This window comes from Orcinus orca, chromosome 5 (assembly GCF_937001465.1).
Source record: "Orcinus orca chromosome 5, mOrcOrc1.1, whole genome shotgun sequence".
NCBI lineage: Eukaryota > Metazoa > Chordata > Mammalia > Artiodactyla > Delphinidae > Orcinus > Orcinus orca.
Window position 1 is genome coordinate 146,005,623 of NC_064563.1, and position 20,420 is coordinate 146,026,042.

The window sequence follows — 20,420 nt, forward strand, 5'->3', positions numbered from 1 at the left end:
TCAATCTATAGTAATTTCATTACCCTGCAGGTTTAACAATCGTCCAAATAAGGCAAGATCAGGTAAACATCAGGACCGGCCTCCCAGCCTCCTGCAGCACAGAACCCAGAAACTCCTTCCAGAAAGAGGCTGCTCCCCGCTCACGGCAGGTAGGAAGCCCCACCTACCCTCTCCCTATGAGACCTGCGTAGTCCAGAAAGACCTCATTCGGCCAGCCTGATGCCGGGCAGCCCCAAACTCCCTGACCCTTAAGCCCCACGTGACACGCAAGTACTTGGTGATCACAGAAGCAGCGATTTCAAAATCCGAAGGCCTGCGAAACTGTGGCATAGCTCATCCTCCTTTCCCGGAGACAAAAAGGTGAGGCCTCACTAGGAGGAGTTTCTTCACTGGAAAAAGGAGGAAATCCTACTTCTCAACCTTGACAGGGAGGCACTTCCCCTACTCCCCCAGCCGGTCCTTCCCATCACCCCCCGGGAGGGGGTTCCCATCCTCTCCCCTCCCCCTCCCCCCCCCACCGCAGGGAGCGTGCGCAGATGAGCCCTCCGTGGAGAAGGGAGGGGCGAGGCGGCAAGGCTTCAGGTGAGCCGCGGAGGTGAAGGACCACGGTTCCTCCCAGCTCCATTCCCCCAGGCAGAAATTATCTTCTTGCTTTTCTTAAATATAAATGAGACCCTCCTCTCTCTACTTCTCCCACCTCCGCCAAAAGAAGGGGTGAAGGACACCCGATCCGTGGTTCTGCCCAGAGGGGCGGGGGATAGTGGCTTCGGCTTCTACGGTGGGACCGCCCCGGGGGAGGAAGGTGACTTGGAGGCCTCCTGGGGGTCCGCTTCCCGTGTTCCACAGCTTTCTGACCCACCTCCGAGCTGGGTCGGGGCTGCCTGGCAGTTGCCATGGCGACTGGCTGAGGCCCTGAGCCTGTCCCTTCTGGACCGTGGAGGACAAGGCAGAGGGGGGTCGGCAAAGTGCAAACAGGGTTGTTTCTGTGTTTGTTTACAAACTGCTCAGATAAAAAGCAGGGACTTTCAACAAAAGGAATTCAGGCCCATCTTCGGTGTGGAAATGTGTGGTTGTTTATTAAAATACTTGTGTTCTTGAGAATGGAACTATTTTTTATATATATATATATGTATATATATATATATACGCACATTTATAAACATACACTTTTAGGTATATCTATAGGTAGATATAAAAACACAGGCCTTGTAACTTCTTTTTTAAAATGGAGTTTTTATGGCATTTAGTGGGTAGGAGTCAGACCCAGGTTTGAAATCCTAGCTCTGTTTGCTTCTTTCTGAAGCCAATTTACCCATCTGTAAAACGGAGGTAATAGTTCACTGCCCTTTTAGGGCTGTTGTGAGGTCCAAATAAGATGTTTATAATGAGCTTAGCACGGGCCTAGCACACAATAAAACATCTAGTAAATATTAGCTATTACTAATAATTGTATTATTGTTACTCCGCACTTAGTAAATGTTAGCTATTATTGTTAATAATTACACTGTGGTTACTCACATAGTAACCAAGCACGTTCTGTCTATCCATGGGTCTTTGGGGAAGTTCTGACGTCAGGTTGTCTAGGTCATTTTCAATTGTGTCTTCCCGGAGAGAATCAGATTGCCAAAGATGTTTCAACCAGGTAATCGTGACAATCAGAAGTTAGTCTGTGAAAAACAGATTATGTTTAATGCTTATATCCATTAGCACTGATACACATGAGGATGGGAAGAGACCGAAGTTTCTAGAAAGATATTGACGAGTAGATTCTTACGTAAAAGGAACTCTTTTAACTGTTTGACGTTATGTCTCTTATAAAAGTGACAACTGACAAGGAGGAAATAAACAGATACACACACCCCTACACACCTACGTGAGGTATGCGGTTTCATGGAAGGATATTGAGAATGCTATAGTCCAGAAAGGAAGTAAATTCTTTTCCATCCAGGTAGTGGGATTATTCAGTAATTCAGCAGCAGCAGTGGGCGGACGGGTTCATGCAGTCAGGCAGGGTGGAGCCAGGAGACATCAGGAAGTTGGGCCAGCTCGAGTTTATGTTCGGCAGCAACTTGAGGGCACAGACTGTGCTCACCTGTGCTCACCTGTGCTCCCCTCACCGCCCCCCCCCCCATAGCAGTGCCCGGCACATAGTAAGTCCTCAATCAAAGAAGCTTGTGATCATGGTGTTAGGTAGCATTTTGTAACAGAGTTGTACTTTATGCAACACTTGGGAAAGAAAAAAAAGGTAAAGTATATCAACTTCTCATTCTTTTTTTCTTCTATCTTGTTTTTTTAATTCTCCTTAAATCAGATTCCATTTTCCAGGGGCTCTCTCAGTATGTCAGGTAAATAACTATGGCTTAGTGTGTGCTGGGTCCCTGGTCATATACTAGGGGTTATGAGGAAATGAGGGAAGAAAAAGTACAGACCCATTTGGGGCAAGTTTGACATTAATCCATGCTATTTAAAAAATTACCAAAACTATGATATCTGATGGCTACATGTTAGTGCCTCAACCTAGAATGGATGTCCTTTCCGACTAGTGGATAGGAAGGTTGCTTCTGTGTTTGATATTACCTGTCACCTTGCTCTGGCCAGTGGTAGAGGTGGTGGGAGAGCCCATGGTACAAGGGGCTGCACCTTCTAGGCCTAAGGATGGAGCAGTCTCTCTGAGCAAGGAGCAGGTGGGGAGGCTGCAGGCCGCTCTTCCCAGAGTCGGGCTCACCCTACCCAACCTTCAGGAGGTCGTAAGGACCAAATAAGACGGTGAGGATGAGAATGCTCTGGAAACGGCAGATGCTGGAGAAACGTAATGTGTAAGTTGAACTCACATTTTTAATTCACTGATTGTACAATATTTGATGCAAACAGAAGAATACATGTTCATATGTGTCAGTGATGTAGCAAAGTCACACACAAATACCCGGGAACCTACTTCCCCAGATAAAGAAATGAATGAAGAAATAAAGAGAATCACCACGGACATCTGAGTGCAGAGATCTCTGTCCACACCTCATATCCGACTCTGTAGAATTTGGTTATAGAGAATGAAGAGTTACTGGGCCGGTGGGAAGGAACCTTAAGACTAAATACCTACTACCACATTGCCTTTTAGAACGGCCGGCCTGGGCCTGCTCCCTCCAGCAGAGTGACCGATTCCTGCTGCTGCCTGGTCTGCTGTAAGTCCTTTCTCTTCTTTGCTAATTTGCTGGGCAAAACAGCGTCTCCTGGTGCCTTTACTTTGTACTTCCTTGATTATTTGTGAAGATAAGCACTTTTCCCTAAGGCTCGTTCTCCATCTACATTAGCTGTTGTTAACTATTTAGATCACATGTCTCCAGGACACCCTCAGAGATCCGTGTATGTCGTGCTCTCTTTCTGAAATGCAAGACCTACCTGGGTCTTGTTTCTCTACCTGGGGAATAGTTCTTCAACTTTACCCAGATGTCACCTCCTGGGGACGCCTTTGCCGGCTGCTTCAGGCCCCTCTGACCATCCCTCTGGCTGTGCCTGTTGCCCTCCTTGCATAGTTGTGACTTGTGTTTCGGGGTCAGCCTCCCTAAGGGTCCCAGGGCCTTGACCCCTGCAGTCTAGCGCAGAGCCTAGGCTCGGATTATTAAAAATTACTAAACGCTCTTGGCAAATTGGGGAAATACAGTAAAGTACAAAGAAGAAAGTAAAGAGGACCACTAACCCCACCTCCCAGAGAGAGGTGCCCCTGCTGGCATGTGGTGCGCGTCCTCCCGGGCTTTTTGAATGGGTACATATAATGTGTGTGCTTAATTGAAGTCGTTTTATTTATCACTTACCATTATGGGGTGACATGTCCAAACTTCTTCAAAAGTGTTTAAAAGATTGAAAAGTATGTCACCTTAAGGATATACCAAAATTATCTTGACTCAATCAAGATTTGATAAAAGAATGAATGGGAATGTTTAATACAAGTTTGAAGGATGTAGGGGGCGTTACCTAAGGAAATTGTACTCCATTGTGTTACTAAGAAAATACCGTTTCAGGTGTCTTTTCTGGGTACCTCATTCCCCCCTGCTCTGGGATGACCCCCAAAAGCCCTTTCTCAGCTCTGGGTGCTGGCCTCTCCTCTGTGGCTCTGGCGTACCTGCTTGTCTGTATGTACAGGCCCAGAGGGACCTTTAAAGTACAGTCCCTTGGTTTATAACACGTATTTTACCAAACCACACCTAGGCTGAAAAGTACTGAGCCTTGCTGAAGACCGTATAAAAATATTCCAACTTGGTTATCCTATTTATCTGCACTAGCTCAGCTGAGGGGTGACTCCCTAGTTGATGGACCGGTTTCCTATTTCCCTTTCCCTGACCTGCTATGACCTTATAGGCTTAAAACTAGGAGGAATTTACAGCGCATGGGCTCGGGCAACACGTGAGCTCCAGAGGGGAGCTCCACTGCCAGGAACACTTGGCCGATGGAAGCAACAGTCCCTGCATCCGGTGCAAGCCTCTCTAGCAGCCCCGCTGGAGTCAGGGTCCAGCTACGCCCAAGGCACTCGGGCATCCTCCAGCGACCACTCCCCTCACCCCAATACAGAAGAAAAGCAAGAAAGCGCTCAACTAGGAAAAACTGCCAGGGTCCTGGAAGCAGGGACCTTTGCCCACCTGTCTTCCATGAGCAGTTCGCCCAGGACCGCCCTCGCAAATGGCAGTTGTCTCAAGTGTTAGGTGTTATCGTAGGACTCACAAGGCTCCTCTCCCCCAAATGCGTCCCAACTCGGGTATCACGGGGTCTAAAATCCTACCGCTAACAAGCCGCTGCCTAGGCTAAGCACGTCGTTCTATGTTTTATTTTTTTTTAACATTAACGTTTATTTTTATTCTGTTTGAAAATACACGGCTTTGTCCTTTTTGTGCCTCTTCTCACAGCCCAGAGGCAACTGCTTCCCACTCTTAGCCCTTTCTCCACGTTTCTAAAGACGATGAGTACACCGCGACTTTACTGTCCAGCTTAGACCTCTTGCTCTGCAGACGAGATCTAGCTCTCTGACGTCCCCGAGGATAGTTCTAAGTGCTGTTAAGGCTGCTGCCTGAGATTTTCCCATCCAGGAGGAGAGCCTTGGGTGGGGACAGAAGGGGTGACTCACAGAATACGTGAGTCAACTAGGGTCGAATCAAGAGGTCTGCAGCCCGAGGCAGCCGGAGGCCTGGCCGTCTCCTCTCTGGGCCCCTGGGGACCCAGCAGACCTGCTCCTCCATTCTCGGTCAGGCTATGGCTCCTTGGTGTGTGGACTCTTGTCTGCCTGGAATACAAGATGTGCTTCTAGTGGGAGGCTCTTCATTCAGTTCTTTACCAACAACAGTAGCAATGGAACCAAAAATCTCCCCGGCTCGCCGGTTGAGCGCCCCATACTGCTAAAATCCTTGCTTTTTGATCAGTGGAGATAAAATGAAACTCCTTCACGGTCAGGAAACGCGTTCCGTTTCCTTCTCTCTCTAATAATATTTCATGCTTTTCTGCTTTCTAAGCTGGAGGCATTTTCACGAGCTCTGAAGCCCAGTATCCTCAAAGCTCCCTACAGGGAGCCATCGGCCCGCTTCTGCCCTCCCCAGGCGATGTCTGCTCCCCCCTGGATGCACACGCCTCGTGGTTTTCCTGCAGAGACAGAGCTTCTGGGCAGAAGGTCCTTTTTCCCAGTCTGATTTCTCCTTGCAATGCCCAGCACTAGCACAGAGCTTGTTTGCGCATAGTAGGTTTGCATTCCTAGTGCCTCTCTACCATGGATGACCCAACCCTCCAGCAGGTGGCAGAGTTACCTCTTTCTTAAGACCAGGGAACAGGAGTGAGTCTTCCCTGCGAGTTGGGGGCCGCGAAAGCCAACCCTTCCAAGTGGAGCTGTCCACCTGTCTGTCCTCTCTCAGCGCCGCTGGGGCTCACGGACACGCTTCCACCACCTCTCAGATGGGCGCTGAGAGAAGTTCATTGTCTCATGACCTTCCGTCTTGTCTCCGGGCCACACCTGCTGTCCCCTCCCCAGGGTTCCCAATGGTTCCCCGGAACCCTCTCCATTTCCCCAAAACACCTCCCTCTTCACTTTCACAACTGACTCCCTTCTGCGACAAAGGGGACAGAGGGAGGAACCCTCCCCTCGTACCTGCCCACCGGCAAAGTGACGGCTCTCCCCCCTTTTTCCATCGTCTCTTCTCCAACCCGAGGCTCATTCCTCCTCACATGTTCTGGATTCCTTGTCTTTCTGCCTCTGAAGGGACGTGTCATTCAAGCACGCAGCTCCCTTTCCTGGACGTGTGGACACCCACCCTCCCTTCTGGCTGCTCTGGGACCTGGGCCTCCCGTGAGAAGGGGCTAATTTCCAGGTCTGGGGCAGGAGGTGCATGGGATGAGCTTGTGAGGACATCTTGTCACCCTAGAAAGCAAGGACACTATCAAAGGTACCCGGGTCACGTCAGAAGGACTCACTGGCCAATGCGATTCAACAAGGAGAGTAACTGGAATGGATGCAAATACAGCAACTGTGGCTCAGGCCACTCATGCGGAGAATAAAAAAGCAGAACAAAGGAAATCTCACGGCTAACTTTTGAAGAATAGTAGAAAGTCAACTCATTATTTTGACAAGTGGCAAATAAAGGAATTCCACGTGTATCCTGCCTCTCCTATATAAACCGTGCTTCAGAGTTAACTAAGTAACTGATGAGGGGAAGTTTCTCTTTATAGAAGTAGGTTAGCAAATAAAAAGGAAACAATGAAATTATGATGTCCATTTCACAACTATGAATTCTACTTCTAATGAATTAATGAACTTAGGCAAGGAACGTCTAAGTACGGCAGAAGATGACCAGATACCAGGTGCCTCACTGGCTTGAATCGTCCCGAATCTGATCACGCCTCGGGAGCTCCTTGCCAATTTCAGGTAGTACAGGAAGTACATAAAGAATATGTTCGACCCTGTCACAACGATGGGGTCAGCACAGTGCAAAGCGTAGGAGACTCTGCAGGAAGAACGGCCTGGCCTCCGTGATAACAGCAAGACATTGCTTAGGACAAAGATGCAGGGGAATCTCCAGATGGAGAGATCTAGGAGACACATCAGACAATACATGTGTGGACTGTTTGGGTCCCCATCCGAACATACACTGACAGAGTGAGACCATCTATAGGGCACTCAGGGGAATGAGAACACGGGCTGGGGATTTGATGCTATTATGGAATTATTCTTGCTTGGGGAGCCCTGATGACGGTAGAGTGATTATGTTGAAAACTGTATCTTTTAGAGATATACACTGAAACTTTACAGGTGAAATATAACGTCTGGGATTTTCTGCAAAGTATCCTGGGAGAGGAAGTGGGTCAAGACAGAGGAAACAAAATCGGTGGCACATTGATGAAGCCAGGCAGTGGGTACCTGGGGCTTCATTATAAGGTTCTCTCGACTTCCGTCTACGCTTGAAAATGTCCATGCACTTCCCTGGTGGTCCAGTGGGTAAGACTCCACACTCCCAATGCAGGGGGCCCGGGTTCGATCCCTGGAGGGAGAACTAGATCCCCCATGCACGCCGCAACTAAGACCCAGCACAGCCGAAAGAAAGAAAGAGAGAAAGAAAGAGAGAAAGAAAGAGAGAAAGAGAGAGAGAAAGAGAGAAAGAAAGAAAGAAAGAAAGAAAATGTCCTTGCGTTTAAGAAATGTCCTTCCTCCCCGAGTCCTTCTCCAGCTTTGGGCCCTTCACTTCTCCCCAGCGCAGCCAACCTTCCTGAAATGGTTTTCTGCTCTCCTTCCTCACCCCCACCCAGGCCTCTGCCACCCCCCACCCAGGAAGCTTCACGACCTCCAGGGTGAGGCCAGTAGACAATGACTTCCTTGCAGCCTCCAGCTCCACGCCCGCTCCCTCCCCATCAGCAAACACTGCCTTGCTGCAGCTTCCTGGACATCACACTCTCTGGCTTTTCCCTCTGCTCCATCCACAGCTTCCAGGCCCTCCTCCCTGCCTGGCCCTTAGATACTGGCACCCCTGGGGGCTCAGCCCTAGTCTCTGAGCCCCGGGCAAGCTTTCTCCTCCCCTGCTGTCTGTACCAGGCCTCTCTCACCCACCTAGGATTCTTCCAGAGACTCCAGACTCACACATCCAACCCCAGTTAACAGCCCACGGGAACCAAATGCTCAACAAGTATAAATTAATTCCTTGCCCGCACCCTGCCCCTCAAGTCTGTCTGTCCTTCCAAGCAAGCGTGGAAGTCTGTCGCCTCGCTCCACGAAGATGCCGCCATCCAGCTCACTGCCCAAGCCAGACAGCTGGGTGTCATCCCAGCTCCGTCTTCTGCTTCCTCTCACCTCTTGGGCCTTCCTTAAGTCTGTGCTCCCAGACAACCATCCTCAGGCTGGATTGCTGCCAGGGTCCTCAGCCTCCCCCCTCCCTTTCCCTGCTCCGTCCCGCTCCCCATACCAGCCTGCGGGCTTGTGTCCACGCTGTGCTCCCTCTGCACAGACCATGTCCCTTCTTTTCCCCGAGCGCTTGGCCAACTCCTTGTATGCTGCTGAGATGTCACCTCCTGTGACCATCAGGTCTGGGTCAGGTGACCCTCTTTTGCACCCCATGTCCCCTACTGCACTGTGTGACACAGTGCTGTGACATCGCTGGTGACCTGTCGTCTGACCTCTCCACTAGCTGGGAGCTCTAGGCGGGGAAGGACCACATCTGTCCTGGGCTGCACTGCGTCAGGGGGTCTCCCCCGGCCTCCGCCCCCCTCCTAGATCAGGGCAGTTGGAGGGCAGGAGGGGAAGTGGGGCTGCGGACTCCCTGCTTCTTCCCCACTGCTGCTTCTCTACCAAAGTGCCGCCCTGGTCCAGGGGGTCCCTCTATAGCCTCAGCGCCCTGGGTTCCAGTAATGGCTCACTTCCCTGGCCTCTTCAGGCCTCGGGTGCCAACTTCCTGCTGCCTCTGGCCTGGGAGTGCCTTCTCCACCACCTGCTCAGACTTATTTAGCCTCGTAGTGGGTTAAATAATGTCCCCCTCCGGCCCCGCCCTGCCCCGCCCCACAAACTCATGTCCCTCCCTGAAGCTCTGAACGTGACCTTACTTGGGAATAGGATCACTGCGGATATAGTCAGTTCCGTTGAAGTCCTCCCGGAGTAGGGTACAGCCTAAATCCAACATGACTGGTGTCCTTACAAGAGGGGGGGACACAGAGACACAGACACACGGAGAGATGATGTGAACACAGACAGGCCAGGTGACGACAGAGGCCTATTAGAGCGATGCACCTACAAGCTAAGGAACACCCAGGATTGCCAGCGACGCCGCAAGCTGAGAGAAGGGCACGAAACCCATTCTCCCCTGGAGGCTTCAGAAAGAGCACGGCCCCGCCAGCATCTTGATCTAGACCTGTGGCCTCCAGACCTGTGAGACCATAAACGTCCATTGTCTTAAGCCCCCCAGTCCGAGGTCTTTAGTTATGGCCGCCCCAGGATATGAACCCAAGTCCCTTCCACTCTTGCCGCAAGCCTCTTGCTCTGTGGATTCTGCAAAGGCAAGGCCCCAGTTGACTGAGGCCTCAGCGCCTGGCACGCTCTGGCCCTGGTAGGCACCCAAGACACATCTGTCGGATAAGAGTGAATGTGCCTCTCATTTGGTCTGTTCCTCTTGTTCTGAAATAAAAATCAAAATAAATTCAAAGCAAGCGTGGAAGTCTCGAGTTAAAGCAGAGGCCCGGCCAGGCAGGTGTGCTGAGCGGGCAGCCCCAGGTCTGGGCACCCTGGACTCATCTCTCTGGAACCCTGGCCATGGGCTGTGGCAGCGGCAGCCTGAGGGCACACCTCCACCGGTCCCCACGCTGTGTCATGAGTTCAAAAAGCTGGATATGAAAAGTTCAACTGGGTTAGAAATTCATTTATTGATTCGCACAAGAAATATCAACATTACACCTAGAAAGAAAAGGAAGAGTGTCAGATTCTTAAAAATAATTTCAACTTTTGTGAAATTTGTGTGATTGTAAAAAAGACTTTAAAGTTATCATCTACCTGCACCAAGAAAGAGTGTCCAGAGTGACATCCCAGCTGTGCTCCGTCCTGAGCTTGTGTGCAGTCATTTCAAGCATAACACCTGATACGATCATCAAAGCAATCACACGTTTTCGTTTCAAAATGTGAACCGTTTTATTTGGAGATTTCATACAATTTACTAACTTCCCTAATCCATTTTAGGTGTTTCTTACAATCATACGAAAGATTAATATAGAAACTAATATTTTCTAAAAGATTAATATTTTAATCTTTGTAAAATTCATAGATGAATATTTTCGGCAAGTGTTATGTAGACCACCTCAGGTCCGTCTGGTTTTCCCCAGTGTGCCGTACAAACATCATCATTTTCTAGGTGAGAAATGGTGTGGAAACGTGGAGCATCCCCGTGCTGAGTCCTTCCGCACCTGTTCATGCACTTGGCAAACGTGGATGCGACCTTCTGAGTAGGGCAAGGCCCCGAGAACCCCTCCAGTCCCAGGCTAGGGGCCAGGAGACAGATTTAGAAATAACCAGTACCAGTTGGGTGTGCTAAGTCAGGAGCAAGAGGTATCTACAGTGCCCTGGGAAAGGAACAGACAAACACCTGACCTGGGTCTCGAAGTCTGAGCTCACTAGGAAGAGCCGGGGTCTGGAGAGCTAAGGCAGAAATAGCCACTCAACGTGTGAGAAAGTCCTGGAAACTAAAAGAGCGGTCCTGAGCTTTGGTCGTGAAGTCGAGAGTGGGTTAGGGTCTTGTTTTCCAGCTACTAAGGACTGAGGCTCTTTCCTGATCCGGAGGGGGATCTCGAAGGGTTCTCATCAGGAAAGCCAGGGTCCCATCTGCTTTAGGAGGGCAATGTGAAGGGCTGGAGGAGTGGATTCGGGAGGGGAGAGCTTGCAGGCAGGGAGGCTGACGCTCAGGGAGAGAGGAGGAGCCCGGAGCAGAGCCTGGGGTGGCTGGAGAGAGAGGTGTGCCAGGGTGGGCAGGCTTGCATCACCATGGATGGAGAGTTAGGGAAGGGAGGGAGGAGGACTGTGAGAGAGGAGGTCTGCGGAAAGAGACCTCGCCAGGGGGAGGGAGGAATCAGGAGGCGCGGGCCACCTCCCTTGCAGGATGAGGGGCCGGCAGCCATCCTGCGGCTGAACCTCAAGGCTACAGTGAGGCTGGCTCCTTCCTGCACTGAGAACGCTTCTCAAAGGCCTACAGAAGCGATGCATTCGACACCCAACTTAGCCAACGGGAAAGGATAGCAGGGTGTCCCCAAGCGCAGGCCTGGCAGGAGGTGGGTACCTGCCAGGAGGCTGTGCGCACTCTCCTTCTGACCTCTTTGGGCAGTTACTGCCAGGCCTTGGATTGGTTTTGTTAACATCTTTATTGGAGTATAATTGCTTTACAATGGTGTTAGTTTCTGCTTTATAACAAAGTGAATCAGCTATATGTATATATATGTCCCCATATCCCCTCCCTCTTGCGTCTCCCTCCCACCCTCCCTCTCCCACCCCTCTAGGTGGTCACAAAGCACCGAGCTGATCTCCCTGTGCGATGCAGCTGCTTCCCACTAGCTATTTTACATTTGGTAGTGTATATATGTCCATGCCACTCTCTCACTTCGTCCCAGCTTACCCTTGCCCCTCCCTGTGTCAAGTCCATTCTCTACGTCAGCGTCTTTATTCCTGCTTGGATTGGTTTTAACTTTAAGCATTGTTTTAACAAGGGGGAGACTTCTTCCTGCAATTTCTTCTGCAAAACATGCTTTCTGCCTCACTGGGCCCTTCCAGGGAGGTGCTTTCCTGGGAGCTGGGCACCTGGGCTGGATTTAGATGCCATGTGTCTACCGCGGGTGCTTTGCAGGTACCCCAGGAAAATAATCAGGCTTGTGCGGGGCGGTGCCCGGTCACTTTTTGGCAAGAAGTGAGCGTAGCATTCGCGAACACTGTTCCTGGGTGAGGTGGGAAGCCTGTTATGGTACCGGGGAGGGTCCGTCTGGTTCAGGAGACTGAGACCCAGTGCGGTTCTCCAGCACAGCCACGTGAGGGGCGTGTCACACACACACACACACACACACACACAGGTGTGATCAAAGATGGTTCACCACAGCCGATCGTGGGCCCCACTTTCACGTAATACGATGCTAGTCTCATGAGTCTGACCCCTGAGAGGAGGTAATAAGAATAATGTCCAGGAGACCAAGGCTGGCCCCCTTTAGTGCCGGTCCTTTCTCGGGAAGCCCGGCTCCGCTGCTGTCCGGGAGGACTTACCTTGAGGACAAAGGGTCCTTGGGGAGCTCTTCTTTGGTCAGTTTCGAACTCAAGCCCGGGCGCCCGCAGGCAGGTGCAAGGAGCGGGGACCGCGGGGAGGAGTCCTGAGCGGCGGTGGCCTGGGGTCTCCTCGTGGCGGCGTCCCCGCCCGGCCTCCCCGGGGCTGGCTGGGCCTCCGGGTGCGCTCCGGGGCCGCGGGAGGACCGGCGAGGGGATGAGGGGGAGGGGCCGAGCCGCCGCCGCCGCCGCCGCCGCCACCGCCCGGCCGGGCGCCCCGCTGCCTCAGGAAAGTGAAAGGGCCGCCGGGGCCTCCGCGCGCCGCCCCAGGAAGTCGCGAGCAGGAAGCGCCGGCGGCCGGGCAGCGGGGCGCCGGCCTGGGGGCGCAGGTGAGACGCGGGGACCGGGAGGGGGCCGGTAGGGAGCGGGCGGCGCGGGGGCCCCCTCCCCACCGCCCGCGCCGGCCGGGCCGCGGGACTCGGGCGCCGCGGCCGAGCGACACCTGCCAGCGCGGGCGACGGGCGGGGAGGCCGGGGGTCCCTGCGCCGGGCGCGCGTCTTTGTGCTCGTCCGGGGCGGAGGCGTCCGGCGGGCCCCGGGCCCGGGGCGGCCCTTGCAGCGGGCGGGGGCGGGGCTGGAGGAGCGGCCGGGCGCCCCCGGACCCGGCGAGCGGACCCCGGGGGAGCCGGTGCCCGGCCAGCAGCCGCCCAGCGGAGCCCCGGGCGGGGGCGAGCCCAGCCGTCCTCCGGGCCTTTTCCCCGACCGGGCGACCGCGGTGACAGCCCAGCCCGGGGCTCGAGAGGGGAGCCCCGCGCGGGGTGGGCGGCGCGGCGGGACGTGGGTGTGCCCGCCAGTCCTCCTCCGGGACGGGCCGCCGGGGAGGAGCCGACGCCAAAGCCGGCGGGAGGCTCGGAGCGCCGGCTCCCTGGGCCTTCGGCTTGTTCGTCTGAGCAGCTGGTTCCCGGAGCCGGTGAGCCTCCTGGAGGGATTTGACTGGACTCAAAGCCCCGGAAAGTCACCCGGCTTCGGGGCCCCAACCGTCAGGCTCTTTTTTCCAACACCCCCCAGCCGCCGGCCCTCCCAGCCCCTGCAGCCACGCTGCTGATCCTGGGGACCTGGCGACCTAGGACTGCGACCAGGATCCTGGAAGGCCCCTCTGCACACCGCCAGGTTTGAATTTCTCCGGGTGGAATTCCAAAGCCCGCCTTCCCTTTATTCTCCCTGAGCTTTCTGTCTGGAAAGTGCCCACCTGCCCTTGAATCTGAATTGTGTGAGGATGTTCGAGTTGGTAACTAGATTAGATCTCCCCCTCCCCCCATGGCTCCTTCTTTAATGTCTTTTAAGGTCAACCTTGAGAACCCAGGGCTCTAGACCTCCAGTGTCTCACCATGTGGTTTTGGAACGGCATTTGCATGTTCTGTGTTGTACCCGCCACCTTGAGGTTCTGTTTGTTGGTGGGAGAAAGTGGTACAGGTAGAGGATTCCTTTTTGTATTTAAGCCCAGGAAAGAAATACTGGCTATTGTCATTAATTTTTGATATTGCTTACAGCCTTTAAAGCACAGACCATACAAAGTGTTTTCTCTGAAAAGGAAGTTGTGTTTCTCTTTCTCTTTCTCTCTCCCTCTCTCTCTCTCTCTCTCTCTCTCTCTCTCTCTCTCTCCCCTAAGAGAAAAATGTCTGAAAACTTGTTTGGGGAACATGCATTCCCCCCGCCCCCTTTCAGTGTTACGCGCATCATTGCTTTTGAGACTCATTTTCGTCTCCAGCGAGTACGGAACTGTTCCCCAGGTAGTGTGCTGAGGGTGGGGCTCCGGAATGTGTATTGCCCTCAGGTCATCCCATTTTATAGTTATGTAGTTTATAGAGTAGGTTGGGCACTTCCGGAACATGGGTATAAAAATGTATATTTTAGATTGTAAGAGAGATGCTCTAATGGGGTGTTTCTGAAGTTGCTATCTTTAACAGTAGGATGAAACTGGGTATTCTGACACTTTTCCCTACTGGAGTGGTGAGTTCCAAGGGTGCCTATTAAGAGCCGTTTTTTTTTAAAGTACGTTTTCTTTTTTATGTGCTTGGATTATGTGCCAAAAACGGGGCTTAAACCAAGTGATCTGCTCCAGTTCTGCCACCCTCTCTTTGGAGGAGACCTGCCCAGAGGAAGCAGGTTGGAGGGAGGAGGGCACTGAGGGAAACTGGACCAACCTGAATTTGCCCCACAGCGTCCAGCCAACCCAGATCAGCCTCCGGGCCTCTTCCTCGACAAGGCCGTGGGGCTCACAGGAGAGCACGGAATTTGTCACTGATGACCTTGGCGGTCTTGACTGGCTGTCGCTGGAATGATTTTCAGTGGGCACCGTCCAGGCTTTGGAGGAAGGGGCCTCATTAAATAGAGCTCTTAATGTCCTACGTGTAAAATCTCTATGTTTACACATCTTAATTGCACTTACAGTGAAAACTTATAGCGCTTGAGTTCACCCATTTTACAGAGGTAAGAACCATGGTTTTAAAAGGAAATCAAGATTTTTTTTTTTCCTCCTGACTTTTCCAGTGTCTTCTGGATTTCTTTTTTTTTTAACATTACAGGTTTTACCAGAATTGAATTGAGGTTCATTGATTAGTCGATGTAATAGATGGCAATAGAATATTTCCAGATGAGCTGTAGGTACCTAGAGAAGCAGCATCTGGACAGAGGAGGAAAGTTGACTCTGACCATCCATTTCCAGGTGCTGTAAAACTTAGCCCAAATCCTTTACTCTAAAGGAGTCACTCAAAGATTGTTTCTCAAAGTATATTTAGGCCCGAACAGGAGTCCACTCATTCTGAGCAGAATTTTAGTAAAATGGTTTTTTTAAATATAGAGATTTGAGCAAAAACATTGCGAAGCACTTGTGGAGCTTGGTTCAGCGCATCTCCTGACCGCTCGCTCTGTGCTGGGTTCTGAACCAGGGGATGGGGACCAGGTGGCTGCCTGCAGCGCTGGGCCTTCCTCCCTGATTTCTACTGAGACGACACCAGCTGCTGTTTACGGAGCATCTCCTCCCCACCGGGCTCTGTGCTGAGGGCTGTCCATAGATCACTCATTTCATCTTTATAACAACCCTAAGTAGGTACCATCATCCCTATTTTTTAGCTGGGGAAGGTGAGGGAGCAGAAAGCTGGTGGCGTGCCTGGGATTACCCAGCCCAGGGTCAGCTGTCGGGGCAGGTGGCACTCTGGTGGGATGAAGAGCTGCGGCTGTGACATAGTTAGGACCCCGGTGGGGTGTGGGTGCAGGCCGAGTGGCCAGGCTGGCTGTCCAGAGCAAAGCTGTAGTTCCCCTGGCTGGAGCAGAGGGGCCTCAGTGCCTCACTGAGAGGAGATGGGGGGAGTGGGGAGGGTGTGAGAGCTTGGCAGGGTGCATTTTGAAAACTCACTCTGGAGGGAGAGCGGGAATGAACACGGGAAAACTCTTTTAATCGGGAAGACACAGGCACTGAGAAAGAGTTTAGGTCTTCTAAGTCGGAACTACTTGCTATTACTTATCTGTTCTCTCAAGGAAGTTGTTTAAAGACACTGAATACATTTCAGCTTTAACTCGAGATGAATGTTTAGTCAAAAGTCGCTTTCTTGAACACCGTTATATAACCTGTGACTTTTCGATAAGCATTAAGGTGGAACAGCGCATGCTTCTGCATGCACTGTGTGCTGTGTGATTTAATGCATGGGTCCCGAAGATTCCTTGTCACCGAACATAGGAGAAAAACTGAAGAATGGCACGAGTCGTGAGGTTGGCTTTGGGGCAGGAGACCAGGCCTCCCTGCGCCTTCCTTCCCGTCTGGCTCTGCCTTCAGCCCTGACTACAGAATGGGGCCGTTTTCCAAGGCCGCTGAGGTGACCACAGGTGTGAGAAATGAGGTGGCACAGACGAGCTGAAGTTCATTCCCACGGCATTCGTGCATTTAACTGCATTGCAAAGCCACAGTCAGATGATGGGCTTCATGACCTGCCACCTTGTCCAGGCCTATGTTCCTCTCTGTTACTGGCTCAGACGTAGCCCGGGACACAGCTTGGGGGAATGGAGCACGGCCAGTTCCCTGGCACTCTGGTGGTGGAGCACCTGGTGCGACCACTGGGCACATATGGGTCTCCTGTGAATATGAATGTTAGCTCTGCAGAGTACTGTGATTGGGAGTGAACAGGTTGATCTCAGGAGGGCTTCCAGATAAAGAGGAATTCAGTGGTTCTTTCTTTTTTTTTCCACTGTCCATCTGTTTATTATTTTTTTTAACATCTTTATTGGAGTATAATTGCTTTACAATGGTGTGTTAGTTTCCGCTTTATAACAAAGTGAATCAGTTATACATATACATATGTTCCCATATCTCTTCCCTCTTGCGTCTCCCTCCATCCCACCCTCCCTATCCCACCCCTCCAGGCGGTCACAAAGCACCAAGCTGATCTCCCTGTGCTATGCGGCTGCTTCCCACTAGCTATCTATTTTACGTTTGGTAGTGTATATATGTCCATGCCTCTCTCTCACTTTGTCACAGCTTACCCTTCCCCCTCCCCATATGCTCAAGTCCATTCTCTAGTAGGTCTGTGTCTTTATTCCCGTCTTACCCCTAGGTACTTCATGACCTTTTTTTTTTTTTTTTCCTTAGATTCCATGTATATGTGTTAGCATACGGTATTGTTTTTCTCTTTCTGACTTACTTCACTCTGTATGACAGGCTATAGGTCCATCCACCTCACTGCAAATAACTCAATTTCGTTTCTTTTTGTGGCTGAGTAATATTCCATTGTATACATGTGCCACATCTTCTTTATCCATTCATCTGTCGATGGACACTTAGGCTGCTTCCATGTCCTGGCTATTGTAAACAGAGCTGCAATGAACATTTCGGTACATGACTCTTTTTGAATTATAGTTTTCTCAGGGTATATGCCCAGTAGTGGGATTGCTGGGTCATATGGTAGTTCTATTTGTAGTTTTTTAAGGAACCTCCATACTGTTCTCCATAGTGGCTGTACCAATCCACATTCCCACCAGCCGTACAAGAATGTTCCCTTTTCTCCACACCCTCTCCAGCATTTATTGTTTCTAGATTTTTTGATGATGACCATTCTGACCAGTGTGAGGTGATATCTCATTGTAGTTTTGATTTGCATTTCTCTAATGATCAATGATGTTGAGCATTCTTTCATGTGTTTGTTGGCAATCTGTATATCTTCTTTGGAGAAATGTCTATTTAGGTCTTCTGCCCATTTTTGGATTGGGTTGTTTGTTTTTTTGTTATTGAGCTGCATGAGCTGCTTGTAAATTTTGGAGATTAATCCTTTGTCAGTTGCTTCATTTGCAAATATTTTCTCCCATTCTGAGGGTCGTCTTTTGGTCTTGTTTATGGTTTCCTTTGCTGTGCAAAAGCTTTGAAGTTTCATTAGGTCCCACTTGTTTATTTTTGGTTTTATTTCCATTCCTCTAGGAGGTGGGTCAAAAAGGATCTTGCTGTGATTTATGTCATAGAGCATTCTGCCTATGTTTTCCTCTAAGGGTTTGATAGTGTCTGGCCTTACATTTAGGTCTTTAATCCATTTTGAGTTTATTTTTGTGTATGATGTTAGGGAGTGTTCTAATTTCATACTTTTACATGTACCTGTCCAGTTTTCCCAGCAGCACTTCTTGAAGAGGCTGTCTTTTCTCCACTGTATATTCTTCCCTCCTTTATCAAAGATAAGGTGACCATATGTGCATGGGTTTATCTCTGGGCTTTCTATCCTGTTCCATTGATCTATCTTTCTGTTTTTGTGCCAGTACCATACTGTCTTGATTTCTGTAGCTTTGTAGTATAGTCTGAAGTCAGGGAGCCTGATTCCTCCAGCTCCGTTTTTCGTTCTCAAGATTGCTTTGGCTATTCGGGGTCTTTTTTGTTTCCATACAAATTGTGAAATTTTTTGTTCTAGTTCTGTGAAAAATGCCAGTGGTAGTTTTATAGGGATTGCATTGAATCTGTAGTAGAGTACAGATTCTGGGTAGTAGAGTCATTTTCACAATGTTGATTCTTCCAATCCAAGAACAGGGTATATCTCTCCATTTATTTGTATCATCTTTAATTTCTTTCATCAGTGTCTTATAATTTTCTGCATGCAGGTCTTTTGTCTCCTTAGGTAGGTTTATTCCTAGATATTTTATTCTTTTTGTTGCAATGGTAAGTGGGAGTGTTTTCTTAATTTCACTCTCAGATTTTTCATCATTAGTGTATAAAAATGCCAGAGATTTCTGTGCATTAATTTTGTATCCTGCTACTTTACCAAATTCATTGATTAGCTCTAGTAGTTTTCTGGTAGCATCTTTAGGATTCTGTGTGTATAGTATCATGTCATCTGCAAACAGTGACAGCTTTACTTCTTCTTTTCCAATTTGGATTCCTTTTATTTCTTTTTCTTCTCTGATTGCTGTGGCTAAAACTTCCAAAACTATGTTGAATAATAGTGGTGAGAGTGGACAACCTTGTCTTGTTCCTGATCTTAGTGGAAATGGTTTCAGTTTTTCACCATTGAGGACGATGTTGGCTGTGGGTTTGTCATATATGCCCTTTATTATGTTGAGGAAACTTCCCTCTATGCCTACTGTCTGCAGGGTTTTTAATCATAAATGGGTGTTGAATTTTGTCGAAAGCTTTCTCTGCATCTATTGAGATGATCATATGGTTTTTCTCCTTCAATTTTTACTATGGTGTATCATGTTGATTGATTTGTGTATATTGAAGAATCCTTGCATCCCTGGGATAAATCCCACTTGATCATGGTGTATGATCCTTTTACTGTGCTGTTGGATTCTGTTTGCTAGTATTTTGTTGAGGATTTTTGCATCTATGTTCATCAGTGATCTTGGCCTGTAGTTTTCCTTCTTTGTGACATCTTTGTCTGGTTTTGGTATCAGGGTGATGGTGGCCTCGTAGAATGAGTTTGGGAGTGTTCCTCCCTCTGCTGTATTTTGGAAGAGTTTGAGAAGGATAGGTGTTAGCTCTTCTGTAATCAGTGGTTCTTTCTTACACTTCATGTGAAGTTCATTTCAGTGACCTTTGAACAAGCTGCCCCCCACCCCTCCCGAGGACGGATGCTCTACCCCTACCTGGTGGCTCTCGTGGTGGGAGTGCCCTGTTGCAGGGAAGTCCAGCTCTGCTGTGGGCTGGGTGACCACACCACGTGCGGTTACTTCTGCCAGGGCCTCCGACGGTGCCATTGTCAGAACACTTGACTTTTCCACCCCTCCTTTTCCTTATAGAGAGCCGAGCCTCTGCTGGAAGGAAGAGGGGAGGCGAGACCCCACAGGACACCCCTGCATGCTTCCCAGGATTAAGAACCTATATATGAAGCATCTTATTTCGTGACCGAAGCTCCACGGTCAGTGAGACGTAAATGGCCCCACTTCCCCCCGGCATTCGCTTCATCGTCTCGTTCTCCAGGGATCAGTGGTAAGTCCTTGGGCACGGTGCCTCCGTGCAGCCAGTGCCCCCTGCCCCCAGTTTCATGATAAAACGCACGTGGATGACCAGCCTCCCCAGAACTGTCGAATGGTTTATTGGTGATGGAAGCGGTGACCAGGAACGGCTGAGCTGTCCATCTTTGGTTCTGACAGTGACAGACAGACTGAAAACCTTCGAGGTTTTCAGTGGTTTCTGGTCCACTGAAGATAATCCTGGCCCCCACCCACAGAAAAATGACCACTGACTACTGGCAGGATAATAAAAGGGCTGTGGGTGAAATAAGTATATTAACTCTGAGCTTAGTGAGTGGCCTCGCTGGGTCAGGACTTTCAGAGAGAAAATGAAACCTGAACAAGTTACACGCAGATCACTTTGTGTTCTGAGAGCGCCTGGTGTGCTCTGAGAAGCTCTCTCACAGGAGATTCGTGAATCCCACACTCCCTGGAGCAGGCGGATGGTGAGGGCGGAGTGCAGAGCTGGGCTGTCTAGTCTCTAACCCACACTCTCAGTGGGTTTTCTCCCCTGCTGATCTCTGTTGGGAAGGAAGAATTGTTCCTCTACCCTCATAGGTTGAATGATTGGGGGCATGTGAATTAAACTGACAGAAAAACAGATTCACAAGAGAAAAGACAGATTTAACCACGTATGTGTGGGAGTTCACAGAAAAACGTGACTCCAGGGGGCCTTAGAATTTGGGGATTGTATGCCATCGTAATAG

General features: G+C 50.3%; 2 protein-coding genes across 25 annotated transcripts in view; one reads left to right on the plus strand and one right to left on the minus strand.

Moving 5' to 3' along the window:
- Nucleotides 1-2,744: 2,744 nt before the first annotated feature.
- The window catches only part of SLC37A1 (solute carrier family 37 member 1), a 77,118-nt gene continuing 59,442 nt past the window's right edge, over nt 2,745-20,420 (plus strand). For 20 of the 24 annotated variants that reach the window (XR_007477350.1, XR_007477351.1, XR_007477352.1 and 17 more), the window contains exons 1-2: nt 12,903-13,404; nt 19,501-19,690. Coding sequence is in view for 15 of the 24 variants with exons in the window: in XM_033418380.2 (XP_033274271.1) it covers nt 19,635-19,690 (56 nt within the window). In the remaining 9 variants the exon portion in view is untranslated. Of the gene's footprint in view, nt 2,817-3,115; nt 3,180-12,506; nt 12,625-12,902; nt 13,405-19,500; nt 19,691-20,420 lie in introns of those variants that run through there. The other 4 variants (XM_033418373.2, XM_033418370.2, XM_033418371.2 and 1 more) reach the window with 4 other exon arrangements.
- Nucleotides 9,852-19,458, minus strand: LOC117199323 (basic proline-rich protein-like). The gene is made up of 3 exons (XM_033418567.2): nt 19,348-19,458; nt 12,239-13,227; nt 9,852-10,079 (listed from the first exon to the last, which is right to left on the minus strand). The coding sequence occupies exons 1-3, from the start codon at nt 19,456-19,458 to the stop codon at nt 10,067-10,069; spliced, it is 1,113 nt and encodes a 370-aa protein (XP_033274458.1). The 3' UTR covers nt 9,852-10,066.